The sequence below is a fragment of the Euprymna scolopes genome, chromosome 33 (assembly GCF_053919585.1).
Source record: "Euprymna scolopes isolate OS-2025 chromosome 33, ASM5391958v1, whole genome shotgun sequence".
NCBI classification, from domain to species: Eukaryota; Metazoa; Mollusca; class Cephalopoda; order Sepiida; family Sepiolidae; genus Euprymna; species Euprymna scolopes.
In genome coordinates, this window is record NC_136514.1 from 38,782,133 (window position 1) to 38,809,231 (window position 27,099).

A 27,099-nucleotide genomic window follows, 5' to 3' on the forward strand; every position below is an offset into this window, starting at 1 on the left:
GGTTATTATTTCAGATTCCAACATTTCCTTTTTTTCCTTTTTCTTTTCTCTCTCTCTTTCTCAATAAATAAAAAACAAAACTTATCCATTCCTTTTATTTGATATTCTGTCAAAATGTGGTCATGTGTATAGGTTTTTATTTGCTTTTGGTGTAAACTTGAGGGAAAAGTGAGTTGGCAGAGCTGACAAATTATCAAGTTGCGAATTTTTCTTTTCAAATGGAATTTTTCTTACAGGTCATTTAGATGGATAATCCTAGTTGCACTGAAAATACACACACACACACATTATATAAGAAAGTTATGTTCTGAAGAGTGAGCGTTTATAATTTTTAAAGTTCATTGTGTGACTTAAAGTAAACACTGCCTTGAAACAGCAGTAAACAACCCTAATACCTTTGTGCATGCTTTTTATTTGGAAATTGATTTGAAAAATGTTGTGAATCATTAAAATGTCTATTTCTCTCTATATACACACACAAACATATATATATATATATATACACATGTGTGTGTATGTATGCATATATATATATATATATATATATATATGCATGCACACATATACATTATTACATGTGTTCACATAAAATGTTATGAGGAGATATATTTTATTCATCGATTTTCAGTATTTACTCTAACAGTGCTCAATACACGACTAGAGCTAGGTAATGAGTTATGAAAATATATGGCACATATTTTCATAACTTTATATATAATACATATACGGAGATAAAAGATGATGACTGTGATCGTGAAGCCAACTACATTTTTTTGTCTAGAGATCTATGAAACTGTTATAGTCCTGTAAAAGGTTACAAAGAAAAACAGAACACTAAAATGCATTGCGAAGGACTTAGGTTGGTCCGCCAAATGTCGACTGACACCTTACGGCTTAGTCCTCCGGTATTTATTGTGATTCGAATAGTCTACTAGCATGGAGCATAGGTAAGAGTTTGTGGATAATCGGTGGTTCCTTTTGCAGCCAAAGCACAAACTTTACATACTTTAACCATATTAGTTATATCTTGGTCCATGGACGGCCAGTCAACGAAGGTATTTCATTCTGCTGATGCCAGGATGACCCATGTGGAAGTTTTTTCGTATTTTCTTTTGCAGCGCTTTTGGAATGATGACTCTCTCACTATAAAGCAGAACGTTTTTGCAGACAGAGTACATGTCAGAAGTAAATTCTCATTGTTCCAATTTCTGCTTTGTGCTTTTTCATAATTTGCTGCTTCAGTCTTAATTTCTTGAAGAGTCACTGCTAATTCTTGGATTGTATAGCGAATCATCTTTATCTTACTATTTATTCATAATGCGGCAATTACTGAGTCCTAGAGGGGTTCCTTTTGGGCCAGAATTAGCCTAGACAACCCATCCGCATGCACTTCTTGATATTTTGATAATAAGAATTCCAGTTTAAAATCATAATTCAATAAACTGGTTAGTAAATGGTTGGCTGTAAATGTGAGTAGTCCTTTTTTTTTTTTCTTCTTTTTTTTTTTTTTATAACCCAAAAATGGTTAGAAGAGGCTTATGATCTGTTTGCAGCATAAAATGCCTACCGTGCAGGTAATGATGAAATTTTGAGATTGCATAGGTAATGCCAAGCCCTCTTTCTCTATCTGTGAGTACTGTTTTTCGGCCAGGAGCAATGTTCTCATGGGCAATTGTTTTTTTGACCCATCTGGCATCTTGTGTAGCAGACATGCACCCATACCGTATTGACTTATTTAATGACACAAGAAAAAATGTATGAATTATTCGTATTTCTCTTTTGTATTTACGGGTGTGCCCAGATGTCGTGACAGTGCCGAGCAAAGAGAAGACAATGAAAATATTCTTACTTTCCATTTTTTTTACAATTCAAACATTTATGTTCACACACTTATTTGATTTTCGCAAGTTCCTCTCTTTTTCCTTTCACCAGTGTTTTCTTAATTTGGTTTAATTCAGCTTTCCGTCATGAGTTCTTTTGAATTCTGGGGGTATTTCAAATTCAAATGACCTCCGAGTTTAAAATCCAACATTGCTAAAAGGTTACAAAGAAAAGCAGAACGGCAAAATAAAGTAATAACATGCATTGTAAAGCATACAATAGGTGGGTTGTAGCCAACGAATGACCTAGGTTGGTCCATCGGATATTGACTGACACCTTACAGCTTAGTCTTTCGGTATTTATTGCGATTGGAATAGTTTATTAGTAGGTAACATTGGTTAGTTCCACCATAACAGAAACATAAAACAATAATAGTTTTTTTTTTAGTCAAATGTATTGATTCTTACCAAGAGGTTTATTAAAACACTATTAATATAGTTTGGGCCAGATTTTTAAGTGCCTACTTTTCTAACTGGTCTAAAATCTATTGATAGAATACTAATAATAGTTTTGAAGGGAATTTAATGCAGAGTTGATGTATATCTGTTTGTCCTGTCTATAAAAGAAAAATTTAAGTAAAAAGGTGAACATGCTTACCTCACAATGAAATCTTTACATGAAAAACTAAAAAAAATAAACCAAAAAGAAAGGAAAATCTGGGACATGGTCGATGCCTTATGATCTAAGTTAAATTTTTACTAAGTCTACACGATTATATGCTACTTCCATTAGAGCTATTTATACCATCAGCCCTCCTTTGTGTGTTTTGAGTTGCACCTAAAAGAATTAAAGGTCTAAATTGCCTGCAGACTTTTCCCTTATTTGGTTTGACTTTTGAAAATCCTCAAAGAGACCAGAATTCATCAACATTTCTGGATAACTCAATTAGAGATCCCCAGGTGATTTGATTAGTGAGGGAAATCGTTCATAAGTATTTCCATTTTCCATTAAGGTTTGCGATTTGAAATCTATGATATTTCTTGTTTGAATGAACGATCCATTAAATTGTCTTAAAACCACATGAGCAAGTAAAAAAAAAAAATGAAATCGATTATAGGAGAGAGTATAATAAAGTAAAAAAAAAATGAAATCGATTATAGGAGAGAGTATAATAAAGTAAAAAAAAAATGAAATCGATTATAGGAGAGAGTATAATAAAGTTAAAAAAAAAAATGAAATCGATTATAGGAGAGAGTATAATAAAGTAAAAAAAAAAGGAAATCGATTATAGGAGAGAGTATAATAAAGTAAAAAAAAAATGAAATCGATTATAGGAGAGAGTATAATAAAGTAAAAAAAAAAGGAAATCGATTATAGGAGAGAGTATAATAAAGTAAAAAAAAAAGGAAATCGATTATAGGAGAGAGTATAATAAAGTAAAAAAAAAAAATGAAATCGATTATAGGAGAGAGTATAATAAAGTAAAAAAAAAAAATGAAATCGATTATAGGAGAGAGTATAATAAAGTAAAAAAAAAAATGAAATCGATTATAGGAGAGAGTATAATAAAGTAAAAAAAAAATGAAATCGATTATAGGAGAGAGTATAATAAAGTAAAAAAAAAATGAAATCGATTATAGGAGAGAGTATAATAAAGTAAAAAAAAAAAATCAAGAATAGATTCATTTTAAAGATACGACCATTACATCTATGTGCTTCGACTAATAAGTGCTATTTCAAACTTTAGTTTGACAGACTGGCGATAAAATGCTATTTTAGACTTTAGCTTAACAGACCGAAAAAATGCTACTTCAAACTTTAGTTTGGCAGACTAGTGAAAAAATGCCATTTCAAACTTTAGCTTGGCAGACTAGTGAAAAAATGCCATTTCAAACTTTAGCTTGGCAGACTGGTGAAAAAATGCTATTTCAAACTTGATGAACAGATGTTTTTGAGTTGTGGGCACCTCTAAATATTGTAGAGTTGGTCTTCTAATATTTGATTTAATTTGGCATTACAAACAAAAAAGACAAATATTTTCATTCCAAATGATGCAGATTGTAGGTACATCTTTTTAGTCATAACTAATATGTCAATTTTCATACAGCTTGATTGAGTTGTTTTTAAAGTACAAAGATTTATTGAAAACAACTTAAACGTGACACACAAGGCTGGATTGATGCGGGGATACATCTCAGGAAACAAAGAGAATTAAAATCTTATAATAAAACGAAATGTTTTCTCTTTTTAAAACAAAAACAATTATCGGGAAAAGAAACTTGAAAAATCAGAACTATTTCGATCAATGTTTTTATCTCTTTCTTTCACGCTCTCCATTATTTCAAAGCTTACTTTAGATTTGTTTTGTTGTAGAATTATTTCTGTCTTGATATAAAATTCCTATTTTTATATTGTGTGCACCTGTGTAAATTTCTTTTTAAACCCATTTGCTCTTATTTTAGCTTTTTTGATCATTTGTGTTCCTATCTTCTGTTCAACCTTAAAGAGAAAGATTCTATCACGTCTATTGAATCCCTAGAAAAATGACAACGTTTTGTTTAATTGCTTTCAAAGATCCGACCCGCCCCCCCCCTCCCCATATTATATGATTGTTTTTGTTTCCATTTGTTTTTACCTGATATTTTGCCTCAGGTGTATCACGTTTGTTTTTCATCTGCTCCTCCTTGTCGATCATCCTTTATGTATTTTGATCTTCTTGCCTCCCACCTCCACCCTCTCTCTTTTTACTTACCATCATTGTCGACCTCTATTTACTCTTATAATATATGATGTTGGCAAACGGGCAGATGCAGAATTAAAGCAATTAAAAAAAAAAAAAAAATTAACAGCAAGGCAAAAAGAGAAGAAATTCTTAATGTCATATAGCAGAAAATGTCTGTAAATGTAGGTTAGAATCATTTATAACTATCAGAGAGCGAAAAAAAAGTATGGAATGCGTATGTGTTTTCCTAATCTATTCCATAACCTGTTTGTATCTTTGATATGTTCATATCTGATTGCATTTATTTCTGTCTATTCGTGACGTAAAAAAAAATAGTTTCTGTATGACAATGTATCAGTATTTTTGCCTGACTTAACGCTGAAGCACAGTGATTCTATAATAATTATCATCCTATATTGGTGTGTGTATATATATATATATAGAGAGAGAGAGAGAGAGAGAAATAAAAAGGAACAAACCGTATTATGTGTTCATCAACGTTTCGTCTTTATTTCGAGACTTCCTCTCGCAATAAAGACGAAACGTTGATGAACACATAATACGGTTTGTTCCTTTTTATTTTTATTTTGTCGGAATACTATTTCCATTATTGTCTTCATATATATATATATATATAATTTTATTAAATATTTTTTATCCAAAGGTTTAATATATTATATATATCGACCAATGGCAATGTACATATACCAATAAAAATTAAGCCAGGTCAATCTGTCTGATGAAATGCTAATTTGGAATATTTTTGAACAACATAAAGTTTAAAATTATCTGAATGGTGTCAAAACAATTGTAACACTATTGAAAAAATACACAATGTGATGCCAAAATATTTTTCCTTGTTATCTTGGTTAAAAAAACAAACAAGCATATATATATATATATATATATATATATATATAAATAAATAAATAAAATCTGCAAAAGTTTTTTTTTTTCATTTATCCTAACTATATTAACATCAAAACAAATTAGCCCTATTTAATTCTAATGATAAAAGAATTTTGAAATACTGTATATATTGTAATCTCCAAACTTCCTCAAACAAATCTTGATATTGCTCATTTGCATATTTATTTTTTTTAAATGTTCTCATAAATAAATATTCTATAATATACATTTCTAAATTGGAATTATATTCAATTTTTCACCGTTACGGAATTTGTGTTTCTTTTGCCAGACTCTTTTTAAGAAGAATCATTGAAGAATTTCGCTTTTATTTTCATACAATCGTAACTAAAATAAGGATCTCCATTATTTTTGTCAAAATTGGAAATATTTTCAAATTTTCACCAGCTATGGGCAAATAGCTCCACTGCTTTTTGAATTCTTTGGTTGGCAAAGGCTAAAGGAGTAAACCCCAACAAAAAAATCAGGTTTGGTGTCTTGATAGGCAGATGGTGAAATACTGCAACACCCTACCGGCAACTCCTACAGCTGTGCTAGCTTCGACCATATTAGCTTGCCTTTCTGTAGGATTTTGTTTGCATTGTTGAGAAGGGGACTCTGACAACTAGGCAAACCTAGGTCTCCTTATCACCTGTCCAGACTTACATCTGGAGAGTCAATTCCAGCTTCGAATGATAGTCACAATAGACGCTACAGTGCACCAAACTAGATGCAGAATGCCATTGTCTTATTAAACAGAACGTTACCATCACATTTTTAATTTGTTGCTAAATTTTCTTCTATATATACATTATTATAATTAATAAAATTTAAGATTTCTAGAATGCCATTTTCAGGGGAGATAATTAACATAAAAATCTTTGACATTAGTAAAATGTGAAGAACAGGTACTAGACGTTGATCTTAGACAAAAAATGTAAAAACAAAAAAGAAACCTTTATATTTTTATATCATACTTTTCATATTAGATCATATGTCTTCATATTAGATCATATGGTATCACTGGTAGAATACTAAACATAATTAAATCCTTCTTAGATAAGAGAAAAATCCAGGTTGTCCTCAACGGTCGTACATCTAAACAATATGATATAAATGCGGGAGTGCCCCAGAGATCTATCCTTGGACCTCTACTGTTCCTGTTATTCATAAATGACCTCCCAGACAAAATTGCCTCTGAGATGGGTATATATGCTGATGACACCACACTCTATAGCAGGCATGACAGGAAAACAAATGAACATATATCTAAAGTAATGGCAGAAACACTAGAGGATGACCTCCAATCAGTAGTGGAATGGGGACAAAAATGGATGGTCACGTTCAATGCCGCCAAGACTAAACTGGTTTCATTCAATAATTACAAGAAACCTTCTCTACCACCTATAGCAATGGCCAACGACTCTTTATCTGAGAGTACGTCTTTCAAGCTCCTTGGCCTAACGTTCACAGGAAACATGAGTTGGAACAATTACATCGAGGGCATTGCCAGGGCCGCTGCGAGGAAGGTGGGCTCTCTCTACCGTGCTAGAAAACTTCTAACACCCGAAAGTATCCTGTACCTCTATAAGGCAACCATTCGCCCATGTATGGAGTATTGCTGTCATATTTGGGCTGATGCATCTGCTACTAGTCTCTCGCTCCTTGACAGGGTTCGAAAGAGAGTCGCAAATCTGATAGGCCCTAAACTGGCATCTAAGCTTCAGCCTCTGTCCCATCGACGAAACGTTGCATCCCTCTGCCTGTTCTACAAGTATTTTAATGGTGAATGCTCTGATGAACTGCAAGCACTTGTGCCTCCACGATGTGAACACCCTCGACAGACCCGACAAGCTGCTAAATCTCACCCCCACACTGTAGAGATCCCTAGATGTAAAAGATCTTTCTACTCTAGTAGTTTCTTCTCCCAGAACTGCTAGACTTTGAAATTCCATTCCAGGTCACTGCTTCCCCAACTGTACTGACATGCATAGGTTAAAGTGCAACGTGAACCAACATCTTGCTGCCCAAATCCCTACATAGTACCCCAGTAGTTGTTTCCCCTGATAGTAGCCCCCTACACCAAAGTGGCAATGTGCCTTGTTTGGGGTGAAAATGTAATTAAAAAAAAAAAAAAAAAAAAAATGTCGAGAGCGGCACTCTGGTAACTAGGCAAACCTAGGTCTCCTTATAACCAGCCCAGGCCTACATCTGGAGAGACAAAAAAAAAAATGTAACTAAATATCTAAAGATCAATCATATATTGATATTATAAATTTCTTTATTGTATTGAATAATAATAATAATAATAATAATAATAAAAAAGATGGCTTCATTATTGACTGAAAAAAGTTGATTACTTCAGCCTGTCTGTAACTGATAGATACTCAAGCCATTAATAATAGAAAGTTCTGTTTAGTAGGAATGGTTTCCTTTGAAAGTTTATTTATGTAGTAATTTAATCTCAATGCTGTGATGTGTTAAAAAAAAACAAAGAAAAATTTTTTTTTAAATAAGCAATTTTGTATACATTGCCCACTTCCTTTCTTCGTATTGTTCATCTAGTCCATAAAGTTGATAATTTGTGTTTTTTGGACTCATGAACACCAAAACTGCAAAATACAGAGATTTGTTTCATACTTGTATAATTCATATTTTCACTAGTGATAAGATTATTCCTATATGTTTCCCAGATTCTAATTCTTTTAAAATCTTTAAATATTTAGCTGTATCGTTTTTTTGTTCATTAGTTTACAAATTACCATAAAAACATGTAATATTAACACATATTTTCACAAACATAACAATACACTTGAGGGCAGGAGATATATCCCTTCCCTATATATATATATATATATATATATATATATATATATATATATAAAATGAACTCATTTTTCCCCCTAAGATTTTAATCTTAATAGGATTAAAAATCAAGACATTTCATGCCAATGTAATATGCACAACCTGCAGCACAATATCTAAGGTGTGTTATAGGCATATTACCTCTCCACTTCCTCGATAATCATAGATTCCTATATTTTTTTCTGTTGAGAGTTTACTGCCACAATTGGTTAAAATCAATGGAAGTAGTGAAATCTTTTCTCTCCAATAAACTCCTCCTTCCCCCGCCACCACTTACACCGTTTCCGGTATCGTTCACAAGGGACAGTTACGAAGGAACACCGGTTTGGGTTTTCTTTACTTCGTAGTTGCTTAAAAAAACTGGAATGGAATTTTAACGTTCCTTTTCGTTCTATGCTTTCTACTGGGTGAAACGCACCATGGACTTAACCGAATCGAAGGGTTATTTATGCTAATTTTTTTTTTTTTTTTTTTCTTCGCTTTTCGCTGTTTTTTGAGGGTTTTTTTTTTTTTCGAACACGTTCATCATTTTTTCCCCTTATTTTTGCTTTTTGTTTTTCTGATTTCTTTTTTAAAGAAGTTTTACGTTTGTTCAGTTTTGGTTTTCCGATTTTTTAAAAGAAGTTTAACATCGTTTTTTTTTTTTTAAACAGAGTTAATACTTCACTTATTCTTAACTTTACCCCCCCCCCCCCACACACACACACCTCCAAACACCCGGCCAACGCTAGGTACCCTCGCTAGTATATATATATCTATATATATATCTATATATATATATATATATATATATATATATATATATATTAGTGGCCTTGCAAGGGTAAAGGGGAGACAACCGAAGCAGCAACAAAACTGAAGCTGGCCTTCTAGGACACTATATATATATATATATATATATATATATATATATATATATATATATATATACAAATGTAGGCAAATTTGGGCATATTTTATTGGTTTGAAAATATAGGGTTTTTTTTTTTTTTTTTTTTGTTTTTTTCCTCTTGCTGTTATTTCAGATCATTTGAAACGATAGAAGCAAGTTTTAATCTCCTCTCCATCCAGAGTTTTTTGGGGAAATATATATATATATATATATATATATATATATATAGGCCAGAGTTTTTTTGGGGGGGGAAATATATATTATTGATAGCTTAAAATCAATAAATATTTATCATTTTATCATGGGAATTGTTTTAAACAAAACAAACAAAAGAATCGTTTTATGGCATCAAAAATTAGCAGAAATTTCTCTGCCATTCTCGATTCTAAATTACCCCAACATTAATTTTCATCCAGGTTTTACCCATATCAATATCATTTTTATTATGTTGATTTTTTTTTTTTTTTTTTACCTGGTCTCTCTTGCACATGTTAGCAATTCCAAATCTCTCCCATTATGAACCTTCTTCTGGGACAGATATTCTGACTAACTATATGCATAATAATAGTCACATGTGTATTTTATAATTTCTCAAACCTGTTTTTGTTTTAATGGTTTGCGTTCTTTTTATTTTAGTGCAATTTGAATACATAATTATTACTCGGGCTATGACAAAAGAATATTCTTTTCATTGTTTTGACTTTTGACTACATATACGACACAGTTAATCAACCGAGGACCACATCACTCTATATAAAAAACATGTAAGATATCAACGGATACACACTCGAGAGTCCAAACAATGAAAAGAATAAGCTGTTGTCATAGCCCTAATTATTACTACGTTAAAGTGTGTATTAAAGAAAAAAAAAAAAAAAAGAAAAACCTTGGTTAACCTGGCAATCATTTTTATGGAACAAAACAATGGGTTTTTTTCTTCTCAATGTCATTAACTATATGTTTCAAGAGAAATATTAAAAATAAAATACAAATAGACGAAGAAATTGTGGAATTTCTGTGGGGTCCCACTGATTTCTTTTAGAGCTATTCTCTAACTTGATTATGGCAACTAGTTCGAATATTTGTTGTTTATGGAATTCAGTTGAAATGATTTAAAAACCTTTTTTGTGTGTAACAGATTAGAAGCATATTTCTTATAAAAGCCCAAATTTTCCTTTTTTAAATTTAATTTTTAGAATTTTATTCGATAAACCACGAGTATATTTTGGAAGAGATTTTACTAAATTTCTTTTTGTTTATTTGAAGTTGTCCGTTTTCTAATAAATTTAATACATATTTTAATGCCAGTATTCAGTGTGCGTGAAATAAAAGATGGCCACCAACAGGATGAATGAGGAGGGAATGGGGAATGCACAAGTGAACAATACGAAATTATTAAAGAATTATATCTGTGTTGTATTAAAAACTTGTAATTTAATAACTTCTCATCACCAGTTGCATTAGTCATTAATGAAATGCAGAATGACCATTTTATTGTACTTATCAGCATTGAAATAATAGTGATGAATGAGGACACCTGTATACTCGTGCTACTAGCCCTCAACATATTTTTATTTGTTTTTCATAATTTTTAAAATATTTTCTACTTAAAAATAAAGCAAAACGTTTCTTTTTGCGGTTTATGAATGCCTGATATAAACGCAGACCCACGTGCAATTGTAAACGCCCATTGGTTTTCTTGTAAAATTAAGAATAGTTATTTAGGGCTTGTTTCGTATTTTAATTTATTTGCTTTCTCTCTCCTTAGCTTTCTTTCTCTCGCCTTAGCTTTCTTTCTTGCGCCTTCTCTCTCTCGCCTTAGCTTTCTTTCTTTCGCCTTCTCTCTCTCTCTCGCCTTAGCTTTCTTTCTTTCGCCTTCTCTCTCTCTCTCGCCTTCTCCCTCTCTCTAGCCTTCTCCCTCTCTCTAGCCTTCTCCCTCTCTCTAGCCTTCTCCCTCTCTCTAGCCTTCTCCCTCTCTCTAGCCTTCTCCCTCTCTCTAGCCTTCTCCCTCTCTCTAGCCTTCTCCCTCTCTCTCTCTCTCGTCTTCTACCTCTCTCTCTCGCCTTCTACCTCTCTCTCTCTCGCCTTCTACCTCTCTCTCTTTCGCCTTCTACCTCTCTCTCTCTCGCCTTCTACCTCTCTCTCTCTCGCCTTCTACCTCTCTCTCTCTCGCCTTCTACCTCTCTCTCTCACGCCTTCTACCTCTCTCTCTCTCGCCTTCTACCTCTCTCTCTCTCGCCTTCTACCTCTCTCTCTCTCGCCTTCTACCTCTCTCTCTCTCTCGCCTTCTACCTCTCTCTCTCTCTCGCCTTCTACCTCTCTCTCTCTCGCCTTCTCTGTTTCTCTCTCGCCTTCTCTGTTTCTCTCTCGCCTTCTCTGTTTCTCTCTCGCCTTCTCTGTTTCTCACTCGCCTTCTCTGTTTCTCACTCGCCTTCTCTGTTTCTCACTCGCCTTCTCTGTTTCTCACTCGCCTTCTCTGTTTCTCACTCGCCTTCTCTGTTTCTAACTCGCCTTCTCTGTTTCTCTCTCGCCTTCTCTGTTTCTCTCTCGCCTTCTCTGTTTCTCTCTCGCCTTCTCTGTTTCTCTCTCGCCTTCTCTGTTTCTCTCTCGCCTTCTCTGTTTCTCTCTCGCCTTCTCTGTTTCTCTCTCGCCTTCTCTGTTTCTCTCTCGCCTTCTCTGTTTCTCTCTCGCCTTCTCTCTCTCTCTCGCCTTCTCTCTCTCTCTCGCCTTCTCTCTCTCTCTCGCCTTCTCTCTCTCTCTCGCCTTCTCTCTCTCTCTCGCCTTCTCTCTCTCTCGCCTTCTCTCTCTCTCGCCTTCTCTCTCTCGCCTTCTCTCTCTCTCGCCTTCTCTCTCTCTCGCCTTCTCTCTCTCTCTCGCCTTCTCTCTCTCGCCTTCTCTCTCTCGCCTTCTCTCTCTCGCCTTCTCTCTCTCTCTCGCCTTCTCTCTCGCCTTCTCTCTCTCTCTCTCTCGCCTTCTTTCTCTCTCTCTCGCCTTCTCTCTCTCTCTCGCCTTCTCTCTCTCTCTCGCCTTCTCTCTCTCTCTCGCCTTCTCTCTCTCTCTCTCGCCTTCTCTCTCTTTCTCGCCTTCTCTCTCTCTCTCTCTCTCGCCTTCTCTCTCTCTCTCGCCTTTCTCTCTCTCTCTCTCTCGCCTTTCTCTCTCTCTCTCTCGCCTTTCTCTCTCTCTCTCTTGCCTTTCTCTCTCTCTCTCTTGCCTTTCTCTCTCTCTCTCTCGCCTTTCTCTCTCTCTCTCTCGCCTTTCTCTCTCTCTCTCTCTCTCGTCTTTCTCTCTCTGTCATCTTTCTCTCTCTCGCCTTTTTCTTTCTCTCTCGCCTTTTTCTTTCTCTCTCGCCTTTTTCTTTCTCTCTCTCTCTCGCCTTTTTCTTTCTCTCTCTCTCGCCTTTTTCTTTCTCTCTCTCTCTCTCGCCCTTTTCTTTCTCTCTCTCTCTCTCTCGCCCTTTTCTTTCTCTCTCTCTCTCTCGCCCTTTTCTTTCTCTCTCTCTCGCCTTTTTCTTTCTCTCTCTCTCGCCTTTTTCTTTCTCTCTCTCTCGCCTTTTTCTTTCTCTCTCTCTCTCTCTCTCTCGCCTTTTTCTTTCTCTCTCTCTCTAGCCTTTTTCTTTCTCTCTGGCCTTTTTTTCTCTCTCTTTCTTGCTTTGGCTTTCTCTCTTTCTCTCTGGATCTCTCCCTCTCTCACTATTTTTCTATTTCTCTCCCTCTCTTTCTTTTCCTATTTCTCTCTTTGTCTTGCATTCCATGAGCAATGTTTTAGACAAAGCATAAAGAATTGCTGTTTTCTAGATTGGGATCCATTCATTTAACACTTATGGTTGTCTAGTTTCTTCTTTTGAAGTATTTAGTTATTTATTCTATTTTATTTTTTAGCTGTTTACATCAAGTGGTTTCATGTCTCGTCTCTAGCGATTTCCATAAAGAAAATTACATTGCCAGACAGAGACCAAAATAGAATATGTTTCTAGACTTTAAATAATTTTTATTGGTACACTGGTAACCATTTCGTAATTGTAAACTGGTGAGAATAACATTGTGCATCTAATGAAATGGTTTCAGCTTTGTTAAATGACCTGACAATATTCAATGTTCATGGGAGTAAATAAGGTTTTATTGTTGGAAAGGGAAATAGATTCCGGGTAAACAGAACGCAAATGAGAGAGGGAAATGCCATTATAAAAACAACAAAAGCAAAAAATATGATGACATCAACAACAATTTTTGAATTAAGTATCGATTTGTAATGAGTTGGCGCTTCTGTGTGTATATAGCAGTTGCAAGAGTTGAGCATGATTTTACCATGGAAACAGTTTTTTTGTTTGTTTATTCCTTACTCTTATCTTGTTGCTGCTGATAATGTCTCCAGGGTTTCAATTTTTTTTTAATTTAATTTTTTTAATTAAGTTTGTTGTCATTTTTCTCTACTTAAATTGGCATTTCAGTTCCCATGTTCTGTGGTACAAGTAGAAAGGAAGAGGAGTTTGAAACAATTCTAACCATTGACAAGCACGAGTATCTACTTTTCTTTTCATATTTCCTTTCTTCCATCTTTTTTTTTTTTTTTAAATGTTTTACCATCTTTATTTTCTTGTGTTCTCTCGTTCTACCCCTTCCCCTCCCCTTCTCGCTCTTTCCCTTCCCCCTCTTTCCCTTCCCCCTCTTTCCCTTCCCCCTCTTTCCCTTCCCCTCTCCTTCTCACTCTTTCCATTCCCCTCTCCTTCTCACTCTCTCCATTCCCCTCTCCTTCTCACTCTTTCCATTCCCCTCTCCTTCTCACTCTTTCCATTCCCCTCTCCTTCTCACTCTTTCCATTCCCCTCTCCTTCTCACTCTTTCCATTCCCCTCTCCTTCTCACTCTTTCCATTCCCCTCCCCTTCTCACTCTTTCCATTCCCCTCCCCTTCTCACTCTTTCCATTCCCTCTCCTTCTCACTCTTTCCATTCCCTCCCCTTCTCACTCTTTCCCTTCCCCTCTCGTTCTTTCCCTTCCCCTCTCGTTCTTCCCTTCCCCTCTCGTTCTTTCCCTTCCCCTCTCGTTCTTTCCCTTCCCCTTCTCGTTCTTTCCTTTCCCCTTCTTGTTTTTTCCTTTTTCCTTCATTTCCACTTTTCATTCATTTTTTTCCCATCCTGTTCTTCTTCCTTAACTCCATCCTCACCCCCTTTCCTCCTCGTTCTTTCCTCCCCCTCTCTCATTCTTTCCATCCTTTCCTTCCCCCTCTCTCGTTCTTTCCTTCCCCCTCTCTCGTTCTTTCCTTCCCCCTCTCTCGTTCTTTCCTTCCCCCTCTCTCGTTCTTTCCTTCCCCTCTCTCGTTCTTTCCTTCCCCTCTCTCGTTCTTTCCTTCCCCTCTCTCGTTGTTTCCTTCCCCCTCTCTCGTTGTTTCCTTCCCCCTCTCTCGTTGTTTCCTTCCCCCTCTCTCGTTGTTTCCTTCCCCCCCCCATCTCTCGTTGTTTCCTTCCCCCCCATCTCTCGTTGTTTCCTTCCCCCCCATCTCTCGTTGTTTCCTTCCCCCCCATCTCTCGTTGTTTCCTTCCCCCCCATCTCTCGTTGTTTCCCCCCCCCATCTCTCGTTGTTCCCCCCCCCTCTATCGGTGTTTCCTTCCCCCCCCCTCTCTCGTTGTTTCCTTCCCCCCCTCTCTCGTTGTTTCCTTCCCCCCCCCTCTCTCGTTGTTTCCTTCCCCCCCTCTCTCGTTGTTTCCTTCCCCCCTCTCTCTCGTTGTTTCCTCCCCCCCTCTCTCGTTGTTTCCTTCCCCCCCCATCTCTCGTTGTTTCCTTCCCCCCATCTCTCTTCTCATTCTCTCTTTCTTTCTCTCTCTCTCTCTTACTTTTGCTTGACTTCTTTCATGTTGTTTATGTTTTTCTCTTTTTTGAAGACTATTGTATGGTTATTTTTCGTCTCCTTTGTGTACAGTTTATTTTTTCTCATTTTACCCCCCCCCCCCCAAAAAAAAAAAAAAGTTGTAAATTAATATTGTTAAAAAATATAAATAAACTTCATAGATTACTATGAAAATCCTCGTATTTTGTTTGTAATCATTTTGCAAATAGATATCAATGTTCTATTTAAAGTTTGTTAAATTTATGCAACATCTGTTTGGCCATGTCACACTTTTTCAATGTTTCTAGAATGGGCAAGTGCTTCAAGCTGAGTTTTAAAACCTGATCACTTTGTAAGCTCTTTGTGTATGCATTAAAAAAATTAGAATGGGAAAGAAGTGTCTAAAGACACATCAGCAGCAGCAACAAGATAAGAATAGGAATAAAAAAAAACTTTCCATGTTAAATCATGCTGGAATCTTGCAACTACTACATACACACAAACGCCAACTCATTACAAATCGATACTTAATTGAAATTTTTTTTTATTGGGTGGGAGAGGATAACATTGGTTGCAGAGTATAAATACTTATTTAATAAAAAGAAATCTCTTTCTCAAATAAAATCAAACCGATAATCGTTGGTTTAGAAAGCAGATGTTTAATCAAATGGGCCACAGTGATTTACCTCTGAAAACTATCAATGAAACAGGTCAGATAAGATTTTTGATCATAACCAAGATGACAACACTTAACATTAAAAAAAAAAATTTTTGTTTTATAAATGTAAAGCAGTTTATTCCTATTTAAGGAAACAGTTTTTTTTATATACTTCAAAGCATAAAGACACATGTTAAGCTTAATTTTCTTTTGATTATTAAATATTAATCAGTTAATTCCTATTAGCGTAATCCTTCTCTCTCTCTCATACAAAACCCCCAACAACCATGACCTCAATACACACACTTTCTGTCTGAAATCATTTGTGTTTGCTTAAGTGTAATCTCCTATCTTTCTCAACATGCTTATTTTTTTAAAATGAAAAGGTCGGCTATTTATTCAATCCCATCCCACTTTTATAGATAGCCAATGAAAATGGTTAAAATATTAGCGATTCTGGAACATGTGTAATTTATTACTTTTTCCTAGTGTCAATAGGGAGAGAAGTAGTATATTTAAATGAATGAGAAAAAACTCCCTTCTTTCTTTATTTATGTGTAAAAAATATCGTCAGGACTAAATATTAAAATTGAGGTAATCAATTGAAAATGATTTTATTTTCTTATAAGCTGCAACCAATATTTGGCATACAAGTCTAACAAAACCCGGTTGTTTTATGCATATTTTTAAGAAAGCTATTTGGGTCAATGAAATAGGGGAAAATATGACATATCTATATTCCTCCCACTCGTAATTATTTTTGTGATTACTACAACTACTTTCAGTAAAATTTTCTTGATAAGAATAACAATTTGCAGTCCCCTCAATTCTTGCATACCCGGAACAGCTCAAGGCAAAAACTTTCTACTTAAGCACTTTTCAAGTCCACTTTTTACACTTATTTGTCAATCTTTTCTACAATTTATCTTTTTTTTTTTTCTTATTCTTTCTATAAGTTATGAAGTGGAATAAAGTAGTTTCTGTCCTTTTCTATTCTAAATTTAAAAAAAAAAAAAAAAATGAAGTAGAATTACTTCAAGTGATTTCATTTTGCTTTTTTAATCATTTTTTTTTCAAAAATTACAATAGAAGAGGATAGCAAAAACTTTCCTCCACTTGAAAACTTACAACGAACACAACTATTACCATCATGTTTTTTATTGTCTTAGAAAACTTCCCTTTTCTCTTCATCTTATGTTAATTTTTATAAAGTTTTATTCTTTTTAGTTGCTTCTATCCACTACGCATATGCACCCTCCTGATTTGTGTTATTTAATTTTTTCATCTTTCCTAACCTCTCATTTCTACCTGCAGATGGTTGATATTTTGTCAGTTTTTATTTTTATTCTTGTGTTGGGATGAATGAAAAAAACAGACAAAAAACAAACATAAATATTAAGAAATTGCTTATCTTTCTATGTTACAGCTGTTCTTAAAAGTAGTCATTTTTCCTTCAAACTAATAAAAACATTAAATTTAGCAATGTCTGATTAATTGCAATATTGACACATAATCAAAACTATTTATCAATGATTTGTATTATTTGGATTCTTTGCACTTGTAAGTATTATTTTCACAACGTTTCAGTCGATATAATCTCTGATCTTTAAGGGCATCGTGTTGAACTCTCTCATTCTGTCAGCCATGGACTGGGTAGAAGTCCTAAGCAATTTGTAATTGTATTTTGAGTATTACCTGCACTGAGGATTGAACCTTCAGAAGAGTGTAACTTTACAACTGAATTTTATGAAGTACTTTATCCAATATGCCAGTTACTTTGATAAGATATACCTGAAGAAGGTCTGAGGTTATATCAACGAAAACGTTGTGAAAATCATACTGATGATGAGAACAGTAATCCGAAGAATCCAAAGTATATGAATAATCGTCATCTAAAAAAAAAAAATCAAGAAACATACTATATCTGTTTAATACTTAAGCTCTCGAACACTTGTTTGTTTGCATAATAAATGTTTTAAAATAGCAGGAAGAATAGTGAGAAATGGAGGAAAATAGAAGTATTAATACCAGCAGCAACATGAAGGAAAGTAAGAATATCGTACAAAGATGAAAAAGGAAGACTTGAAAATTCCAAGACATCATGAAAACAATATTTTAGGCTTCAGGTGCACTTTTATTCATTAGCGGGTTTAATAAATAACTAAATTGATGGATGTTCAGGTACACACTAATAATGTTAGAAAAGTCTTAATAATTTCTTCTCAACTCTGATGACTAAAATGAAAACTTGTGTTTTAAGGAATCATTTACAATAACTAAATGTATTTAAGCGCTAAAAAGCACCAAAAAAAAAAAAAAAAGAAAAAAGTTTGACATACTATGAAATGCATATATCGAACTAATCTCTGAATCTTTTTTAATAATCGTCTTTAGGGATTAAATACCCCCCTCCAACAGTTGTTACAATGGTAAAACAAAGCAAAGCAAACTATTTTTGGTATATGTGTATGCTGTCTTTCTTATATGTTTTAGAATACTTACTGTTAGATGATGCATGTATATCTATATATATAAAACACTCCATTTCACAATAGCTGTTTCATTCTTAGGTTAGATGTTATCACTGTTTGAATATTGAATGGATTACATTTCAGGCATACATTGTCGATGTGCAAATAACACTCAAGATGAGAACAGTAGTCAGAAGAGCCCAAATAATACGAATAATCAATCCTCATCTTCAAAATTCAGAAACGTTATATTTATCAATGACTTCTTTTTGTGATGGCATCTTCACCCAATCTGAATAAAGCCGGCTCCACATGTTGCATTGGCTTTGTCTTCTATTTCTCCACTCTTTGTGATGTTCATCCAACGACTCATATTTCAAGTGACGTGGGACAGACATGGGTTCCAAATAGCTAACCAATTCTTCAGTTTGAATATGTTGAGGTTTCTAGTACTGCCCTTCATCTTTTCTATCCTCAGTGAAAGAGAAGTCCGTCTAGACTGAGGCAATTTAAATTTTTATCCCAAACCAGTGCCCCTTTTTTAGGAGCTCAATTTTCTCCACATTAAAAACTGACCTTGTGTCTAATTCTTTTGTGGAGAAAGAAATTGAATAGAAACATAAATGCAGAATATTTGTTTTGTCATTAAAGTCCTCATTAAGTAAAATAAATTTAAATAAAAAATTGATTTAAAAAAAAGTGAGCAAAAATAAAGCTATTAACTGAAATATTTCACATTTATACAAAAAATAACTATTAGTAATTAAGATGGAAAAAACAAACATAATAGCAAAAAAGCTTACATGGTTATATACAAGTTAAAAAAGAAATGTTAAAATTTGTTCACTTCGACATAAACTTTGAGGTTATGGTAATGGTGATAAAGTTTTTGACATTATTATTTTTTTCTCTTTCTGATGGAAGCTTGTGAGTAACTCTGGATGGTTCATTTTCTTTTTCTATCAATGCTGATGTTCCTCAGGGCTCTATTCTAAGTCCAACACCATTTCTTCTCCATATAAATGACTTTCCAGAGAATATATTATTCAGAGTAGCAACATTTATTCTGGTATTGCTTCTTGCCCAGCATCTTTGGATCAATTGAAATATGCAGCTGATTTAGAAGTTGATCTGGATTCATTTATGGGTTGGGGTAAGAAATAGCTGTTTCATTTAATCCTGTTATGACTCAACTACTGTCTTTCAATTGTAGGCGTGTCCCTTTCCTTCCTGAGAATCTTATGGATAGCTCTGCTCTTGATGAGAAATCGACTCTAAAACTTGTTTGTCTTTCTTTCTCATCTAATCTTTCTTGGAGTTCATATATTAAATCCATTGCTTTTTCTGCTTCTCATAAAATTGGTGCTCTATACCGCTTTTAACACTTTTTCACACCAGGAGCTATTCTCTATCTCTACAAATCTACTATCAAACCATGTATGGAGTATTGTTGTCATATTTGGGCTGGTGAATCTCTGCACCATTTGAAGGTGCCTGATAAATTGCAGAAACCCATCTGTAATTTGGATGGCCAAAAAGTAGCACTTTCTGGGACATAGAATCTTTTCCAGCCATTGGATTTTGCTGAAAATTACCCAAAAGCAAGACCACATTGATATACATCTGGAAACGGAATATTTGACCGTGGAAAAATTCTGAGGCTTGAACCCCAGGGTGTTTTAGTGGTGAAAAACACACGTTTTTGACCTAATTTTTATTTTTCCCCTAAAATTTAAGGCATCAGTTAGGGGACCATATAGTTATTTTAAGAAAACACTCCTTAAACTGTAGTAAGTAAATTTCGATTGAAACTGAACACAGTTGACTAAGGTATATATAAGTAAAATGAAATGCTTTCTTTATTTAACTTCAAAATTTAGCTGAATTTGTCAGCTTCTAATGTTACCATGAAAACATTTATCATTATAACTTTTATTTTTTTATATGTACAAATATTTTCTTTTTTTTTCATTTTGGAAATTAACTGTAAGCTTTAATCTTTCAAATACAATCAAAAAGTAGTCGGAAACCTACAAAAAAATTATGATGAATCGGCTTTCAAAACTATGCCCCTCCCCCATTTTTTTTTTTTTTACCGCCGTTCTTGCCTGTACCTGTCAGAATTAAGTGATTTTTATATTTTGCCCGCTTGACTGTTTTTTTTTCTTAATTTCAGCACAGAAGTAGTAATGACTCTCTCCCCCTTTCAGTAATAAATTCTCATCCTTTAGCCTAAAACACTGTAATCGTTCCTACTAATGGTGGTTCTAAAAACATACCCGAAACAAGGTTAGTCAAATGCTGCTGAGTTTTTTTTTTTTTTTCAATAGTGAAGGAAAAAGGTGGAGCAGTTTTAGAGGGAAGTGTTCAAATAGTAACTTGTTTAAGGATGTGTAGAAACAAAAAGAAGCTTTCTTTAACTTTTCTATTTTGTTATCTATGCTCCTGGATAACACCAGGTATCATTTCTAGAACTACGTGTATGGATCTTTTTTGCTTTTAAATTTTATTAACATAATTAATGGCCCTATCTGCCTTGCTCGATCACAAGAAGGAAAAAGATATAAATGCAAGGCCTGTTTCTCAACCAACTTAACAGTACACATAATGTTTGGCTGGCATTAGAACAGGCAAAGAAAAAGCCATGCTTAGAGAAGAGGCTGCGTTTACTTAGGGATATCTATTGCTTGGCTTTCAGTGAACATTAATTGTCAAAAAGAAAAGGCTAACCAACTACCAAGGGAGGAACAGGGCGAGTGTGGAGGAAATTTTTTTTCATCATTCAACGGCAATACTTCTGTTTCATTGCTATTAATAATCAAAGATAAATTTTCCACACACACACACACACACACACACACACACACACACACACACACACACATATATATGTATAATTTTTTTTCTCAGAAACATCATTTACTCATTCAATGTTATTAACCATTTCCTAATCAAAGTCCTTGTAGAAAGATAGGTCAGAGGAAACCTATAAGGAACACACCACATCACACACATGTACATATATAATAATGTCTACAATAAATGCATTTTCTAAATATAAAACTAACCTTTTCTACCTACTCCTTATCTTTTTTTTTATATAAAGCCAAGAGATTCTGTAGGATTCAACATTGAAATAAATCCTTTTTAATTAGCTTCCCAAATTCAAAACACTCCACTTAGTTTAATCTCCAAACTTTAAAAGAAATATAAAATATAATTTTATCTCGGAATATGATTTTTTTTTTTTAGCAACAGATAAACTATTACAAAATGCGAGGAGTGCATTAGTTTTAAATATTTGAGTCAAGGAAGATGAACTTTTATTTGATTTCTCTTTTCAAGGTTTTATTAAGTAAATTAAATCAGCGATGATGGTTGATAATATCGAATGACTGATTTGAATTTATTCTTTTGTAAATTGCACAAATCTTTGTGCGACCAGGCTTGCAAATTAATAATGTATTTATCTCTGGAGGGAAAGGGAACGGGTTTAACATTTCCATGTCTCTATAAAAATTATTCAAAGTTTTCTGATATAATCAAGAGTCAACTAAAAAACAAAAAGTATCCCTCATTATTTAGCTTATTTGGATTACTGTTATCTCTAGTGTTATTTTCACATTTCAGTCGATATGATCTCCTGCCTTCGGGTGCATCTTGTCAAACTTGGGGAATCTTTTCTGTCTTTCTGCCAAACTTTTGGAATCTTTCTGCTGGAATTTTAATCCACGGAGATAGCATGCTCTTGTTTTGTCAGCCATGACTGGATAGAAGTCCTAAATAATCTGCAATTGTATTTTAAGAGCATCCTACCCCATGAATTAAATAAGGGGTTCTACTTGAAATTCTGTGCAAATTCCTGGGTTCGACAGAAACATTTCAGTGTTCGACCAGCTACATCTGAAGAAAGGCAGAGGTTACATTGATTGAAACATTGTGAGAATAGAACTCGAGATAAGGACAAGAGTTGAAAGAATCCAAATAATATGAAAAAATCTGAAACAAAAAACCTAGTTAGAAAAGTCTTCACATTTGTTATTTCATTTAAATTCTGATTTAATTATTTCATTCATTGTTTTCATTTTAATCTTCTATTAGCGGGATCTGTGGAAATTCCACAGCAGACTCTTTCATATGTAATATATTGATGTTGGCATTTTTGTGGATGTTCAGTGTAAATGGGGACACCCTTATATTGTTGAAGCTCGTTTGTTAAAACTGCCAAAGAATTTATCTAAGCTAGCAGAATTGCCCGGCGTAGTCCGAGTGTAAAATATGCTTAAATATGATATTTTAATTCATGCAGATTTCATATATATATATATATTGTTTTAGACAATTTTTTATTGATTCTTTTGAAATTGAGATTTCAAAAAAAAAAAAAATATATGTATATATATATATATATATATATGTACTAGTGGGAGGGGTACCTGGCTTTGCCCGGTCGTAAAATAAGCTTAAATATGATCTTTTAATTTGTCCAGATTTCATATATTATATAGAGTCATAATTTCAAAATTTTAAAAAAAAAAAAAAGTATTTGGATGCCATCAGCTAATTCTTGGTAAAATTATTTATAAAAAAAAAATAGATGACCCAAGTGCTATCATCTGTAACTGAAACCAAAACTTATGAAAAATTCTTGATAAAATTATTTATTCCAAGAAATGGAAGGTCATAACAATTAAACAAGTCACTCGGAAGAAAAAAGATGTTAGCGTGATAAAATAACACACACACACACACACACACACACACACACACACACACACACACACACACTATTATATTAATATACAGATTAAGATCCAAGCACAAGAAAATGCCTACCATTTTATTTGAATCTATTTTCACTAAACTGCACCGGGAGAATTTCTGTCATTTTTGAATGTAGGTTTTCCATAAGTTATGAATGATCCAACCAGCTGATGTGACCAAAATGAGATTTTCAGACACTCTGGCCTTGCTAAGTTTAAACAACTTTCCACTTTATTTACTTATTTTTATTGACAAAGTTTTTATTTTATTAAAAAGAAAACATTGAAGGGAAATGTATGAAGATTGTTCCAGAAGCAAAGCTTCCTAATTTTTTTAATTTTTAACTCAAAAAATTTAACAGCTATGAAAACAGAACTAGTACCATTAAAATAAGTAACCTTTTGTGTTTCAGTATTTCTTTTTCTACATAGTACCACTATTCTCAATACATTTCTGCTTCTGACGCACATCCATGACAGGAGTTGCTTTCTTGAAGTCTCACACCATCAGTATCTGCAACAGAGATGAAACTTTCAGGTTATGAATAAGTTCAGTCATCATAACAATGCAATTTGCAATCCCTTCTGATCCATTTGGGCAGAATAAAAAAAACATGGAGGGGATTACTTTTGGGATACCCCTCATAATAAAAGATGTCAAATATCTTAGAAAGCAAACAGTTGGAAGTTTGAATTAGTTTCGTTTGGAAGGTGCTGAATAATTTGGATAAAATTTGGAAATGAAACCAAAAATAGAAACTTAATTCAGTTGTTCGGATCAACAATAGATGGTGTTTTGTTTTACGGTAATGAATGCTGGACACTTATAAGTATCATGAGAAGCAGGTTGGCTGGGATTTATGCTTGAATGTTGAGAGCCGTCGTTGGTTATATTTGGAAAGATAGATTAACAAGCAAGAAGCTTTATACTGAACCAAAAGGCATATCATCGTTATTGAATATCCATTGACCACAGGTGTACCTTTGGCAATTGTGGGAAAAAAGAAGAGAAGGTAGATCAGCAATAACTTGTGTGGACTATAGAAAAATGACATGCGATAGATCACTGAAGAATTGAAGAGGATTATAGATAAACATAAATTGAAGGAACTGATCAGTGATGTCTGAATAAGATAGAATTATATTATTGAATTAGTTTGGAACTATTTTGGAGATGAGTAAATTGTATAATTTTTTATTTAATTATTTGAACTATTATCCTTATCTTCTAGTTGTTTTTTACAACGCATTGGGTATTTATGTAAGGGGTCACATGAAGGTTGCCAACATTTTTAAGTAAAAATGATTTGTGGAACAAATCAAATTTGGACTTGGAACACCCAGTCAGTATCGGTAAATACTCAACCACCGTCACCTCCCCTTTTCTAGTATTAACCCTAAAAGGGTTGATTTGCCATCTACTCAACAATATTAGGAGGATAAATTTTATTGCTTTTCAGGTGTTCAATGAATGATTAAATCCATGAGTTCTGAAATCTATCTGCTACATATCTCATTTTTTTTCTTTCCATTTCTTTTCTTCATCTAGGCCATTCGTGATGGTGTTATTGAAGCAAGCATTGACCATGATCAGTGTTATGTGCAGTCAAAGGAAACAAGTGATATTTACTCAACCAGGGAGCCCATGACCGCCTTTCACCAGAGAATCAAATTCTGTTTGGACATTCATAACTCCTCAGTCAAGGTAAGTGACATACAGACAAGTTCACAGAAAAAAGACAACAATGCTGATAAAGGCAAAGCCTTTTTTCTTTCAGCTTATTTAAAAAATGTCCTGCAAAATAAGGACAACTCTCAGTTAATTTGGAATGGCATTATTTGTTTTTCTTATTTTTTTCTTTTATAAGGGTATTTACTGTTTATCAAGGCTGTAGGTCATTCAAGAATAAAAGTTAATGTGTGTTGGGTGATCAGTGAGACAACATTGTGATCATAAGTAATGGTGGAAATTTGTGAGAATTTGATTATTTAAGAGGATGGCACAACCAGAACTTGTTTACATTGGACTTGAAAATGACCATGTTATTGTCAGTTGGGAAGTAGTCCTGTGGTGTAGTGTTCTACAGACAATTGTTTGATATAAGATTCAACAAAGATTTTTTGTTTTTGGTTATTTGTACTTAGAAGCAGGTCTGAATTAGAAGCAGAGGTTGGGATTTGGTTGGGAAAAGCTGGACTCCTCTGATCCTGGAAGTAAGTAATATGCTGGAAAGACTGACTTTTCATCTGTTGTAGTATTATATTAGCATGCCAGGGTAACGCTGAGTAACCTGGTCAATTATTATTATTAGTAAAATAAAACAATTAAATTTTGGAAAATTTGGATTTACAGGTTGGAATGTTTAGTCAGGAACAAAATAAATGAAGTTGATTTAAAAATTTTAAAGTAGATTGGAATTTGGTTAAGCAAACAAGGATTTAGTTTATGTAAACGACATGTGATTTGGTCTGTTTGCTGACGGAGATATACGTAGTTAGAGCAGAGATCAAGCTAAAGAGTTGGTGAGAAACGCTTTAGCAAACAGACGTGTATACGACCTCATTGAAAGCAGAAGGGGGAACTAGTGAAAATGTAGAAAGAGACTCAGCATGCCAACCTTTGACAAGGGAATCCATAAGAATACAATCCATGTAAAATATAACTCGTTATGCCGTTTTTTTGCAGTTTGGACATGAGAAGGTATGTGTCATTTGGTCTGAGACAAGCAGAAATACTTTTATTCGTGATTGTAAGAAGAACTGTTTTTTAAAGTTTGTGTCACATTTGTTAACTATCTGTGTTTGTGAAGAAGCGGCCGCACACACAATGAACATTATGCATACACAATCTCACACTCCTACTAGACAACACAGTGTATACATCACAACGTCAAACAGAATCTGTTAAATGGATGCTGTTTATATACACTCACTCTCTTCTACATAACTCTGATTTTTACTTTTCGATTGAATTGTATGTAATCCAACTTTTTTGCTATATTATTTCTCATCTACTCTGGATTTACCTACTACTTTGAGTCTTTTTTGTAAATTGTATTTTTAAAGACAAACAAAAGAATTTCAATAACGGCACATTTTATGAGACATATTTTTTGTGGCTATTGATTTTTTGAAGAATAGATGTTTCAAAATGACAAGAAGCAAAATTTGTCATTCTAAAAGAAAAGAATAATTGTGTACCCAATGAATCTGTTTGGTACTGTTTCTTCAGATTTAATTACTCCAAGAATTTATATGCTGTTAATCAGGCTTAAAAAATGTATAGCCTAATGAATTGAGAATAGACACTATTTCAAGTTTCATTTTGAATAGGAGATTGCTTTTTATCTCTTAGTCCATTTTTTGTTGAACTTTGTGAAGATTTTTGGCAGTAGTAGCTAATTGCATTGAATCAAACTTTCCTATTTGTTTTATTATTTACATTGGGATAGATACTTTTGTAGAACTTTTGAGCCCCAAGTCTATCTTAGCATTTTTTTTATTTTGCAAGACAGTGTTGAAAAAATCTCTCATTGATGAACAGTTTTTATAGCGGCATCTTTTTTGACCAGCCATTTTGGTACAAAGAAAAAAAATAACACAAAAGTGATAATTTGTCGAAATAAAATGAAAAATTGTACTCAACATATCATTTAGATGATTTATCAACCACGAGCCTCTCTTTCTTGGACATGGTTAAAAAGAATTTCTAACCCTATAGGTCTCTCCGTCTGCTAAGCTCCATCCAAAAATTTAAATATAATTGAACAAATATCTTGCGGTAATTTTGGCCTTATCACGGTAGCCTTTACACTTCAGTGGTAATATGCATTGTTTTAGATGAACAAAATTTAAAAGGAATAATGTAATGGAGTACGGATGCACATATGCAAATGCATGGGAAATTACGTCACTGGTAAAGAAAAAGACTATAAAGAAGAAGACAGTCATGTTTGAAAGCATGTTCGGGATCACGTTAGAAGCATTTTTCAGACCACGTTTGCGAAGACCATCACATGAGGAACATTACAACAATAACGAGAGATGCTGATGAGGATTGGGTATATGTATTATTCTTCAGACTACTGTTCTCATCTTGAGTGTGATTTTCACAATGTTTCGGCCGATATAACCTTGTTGAACTCGGGAATTTGGACGGAATTTCTAGCGGAACCCTTTAT

General features: G+C 33.9%; 1 protein-coding gene across 1 annotated transcript in view; it reads left to right on the forward strand.

The window, feature by feature from the left end:
* Positions 1–27,099, forward strand: part of LOC145258199 (26S proteasome non-ATPase regulatory subunit 3-like) — a 497,578-nt gene that overhangs the window by 279,779 nt on the left and 190,700 nt on the right. Inside the window, exon 9 of the mRNA XM_080116096.1 lies at positions 24,468–24,623. Coding sequence (XP_079972222.1) covers positions 24,468–24,623 — 156 coding nt within the window. The remainder of the gene's footprint in view (positions 1–24,467; positions 24,624–27,099) is intronic.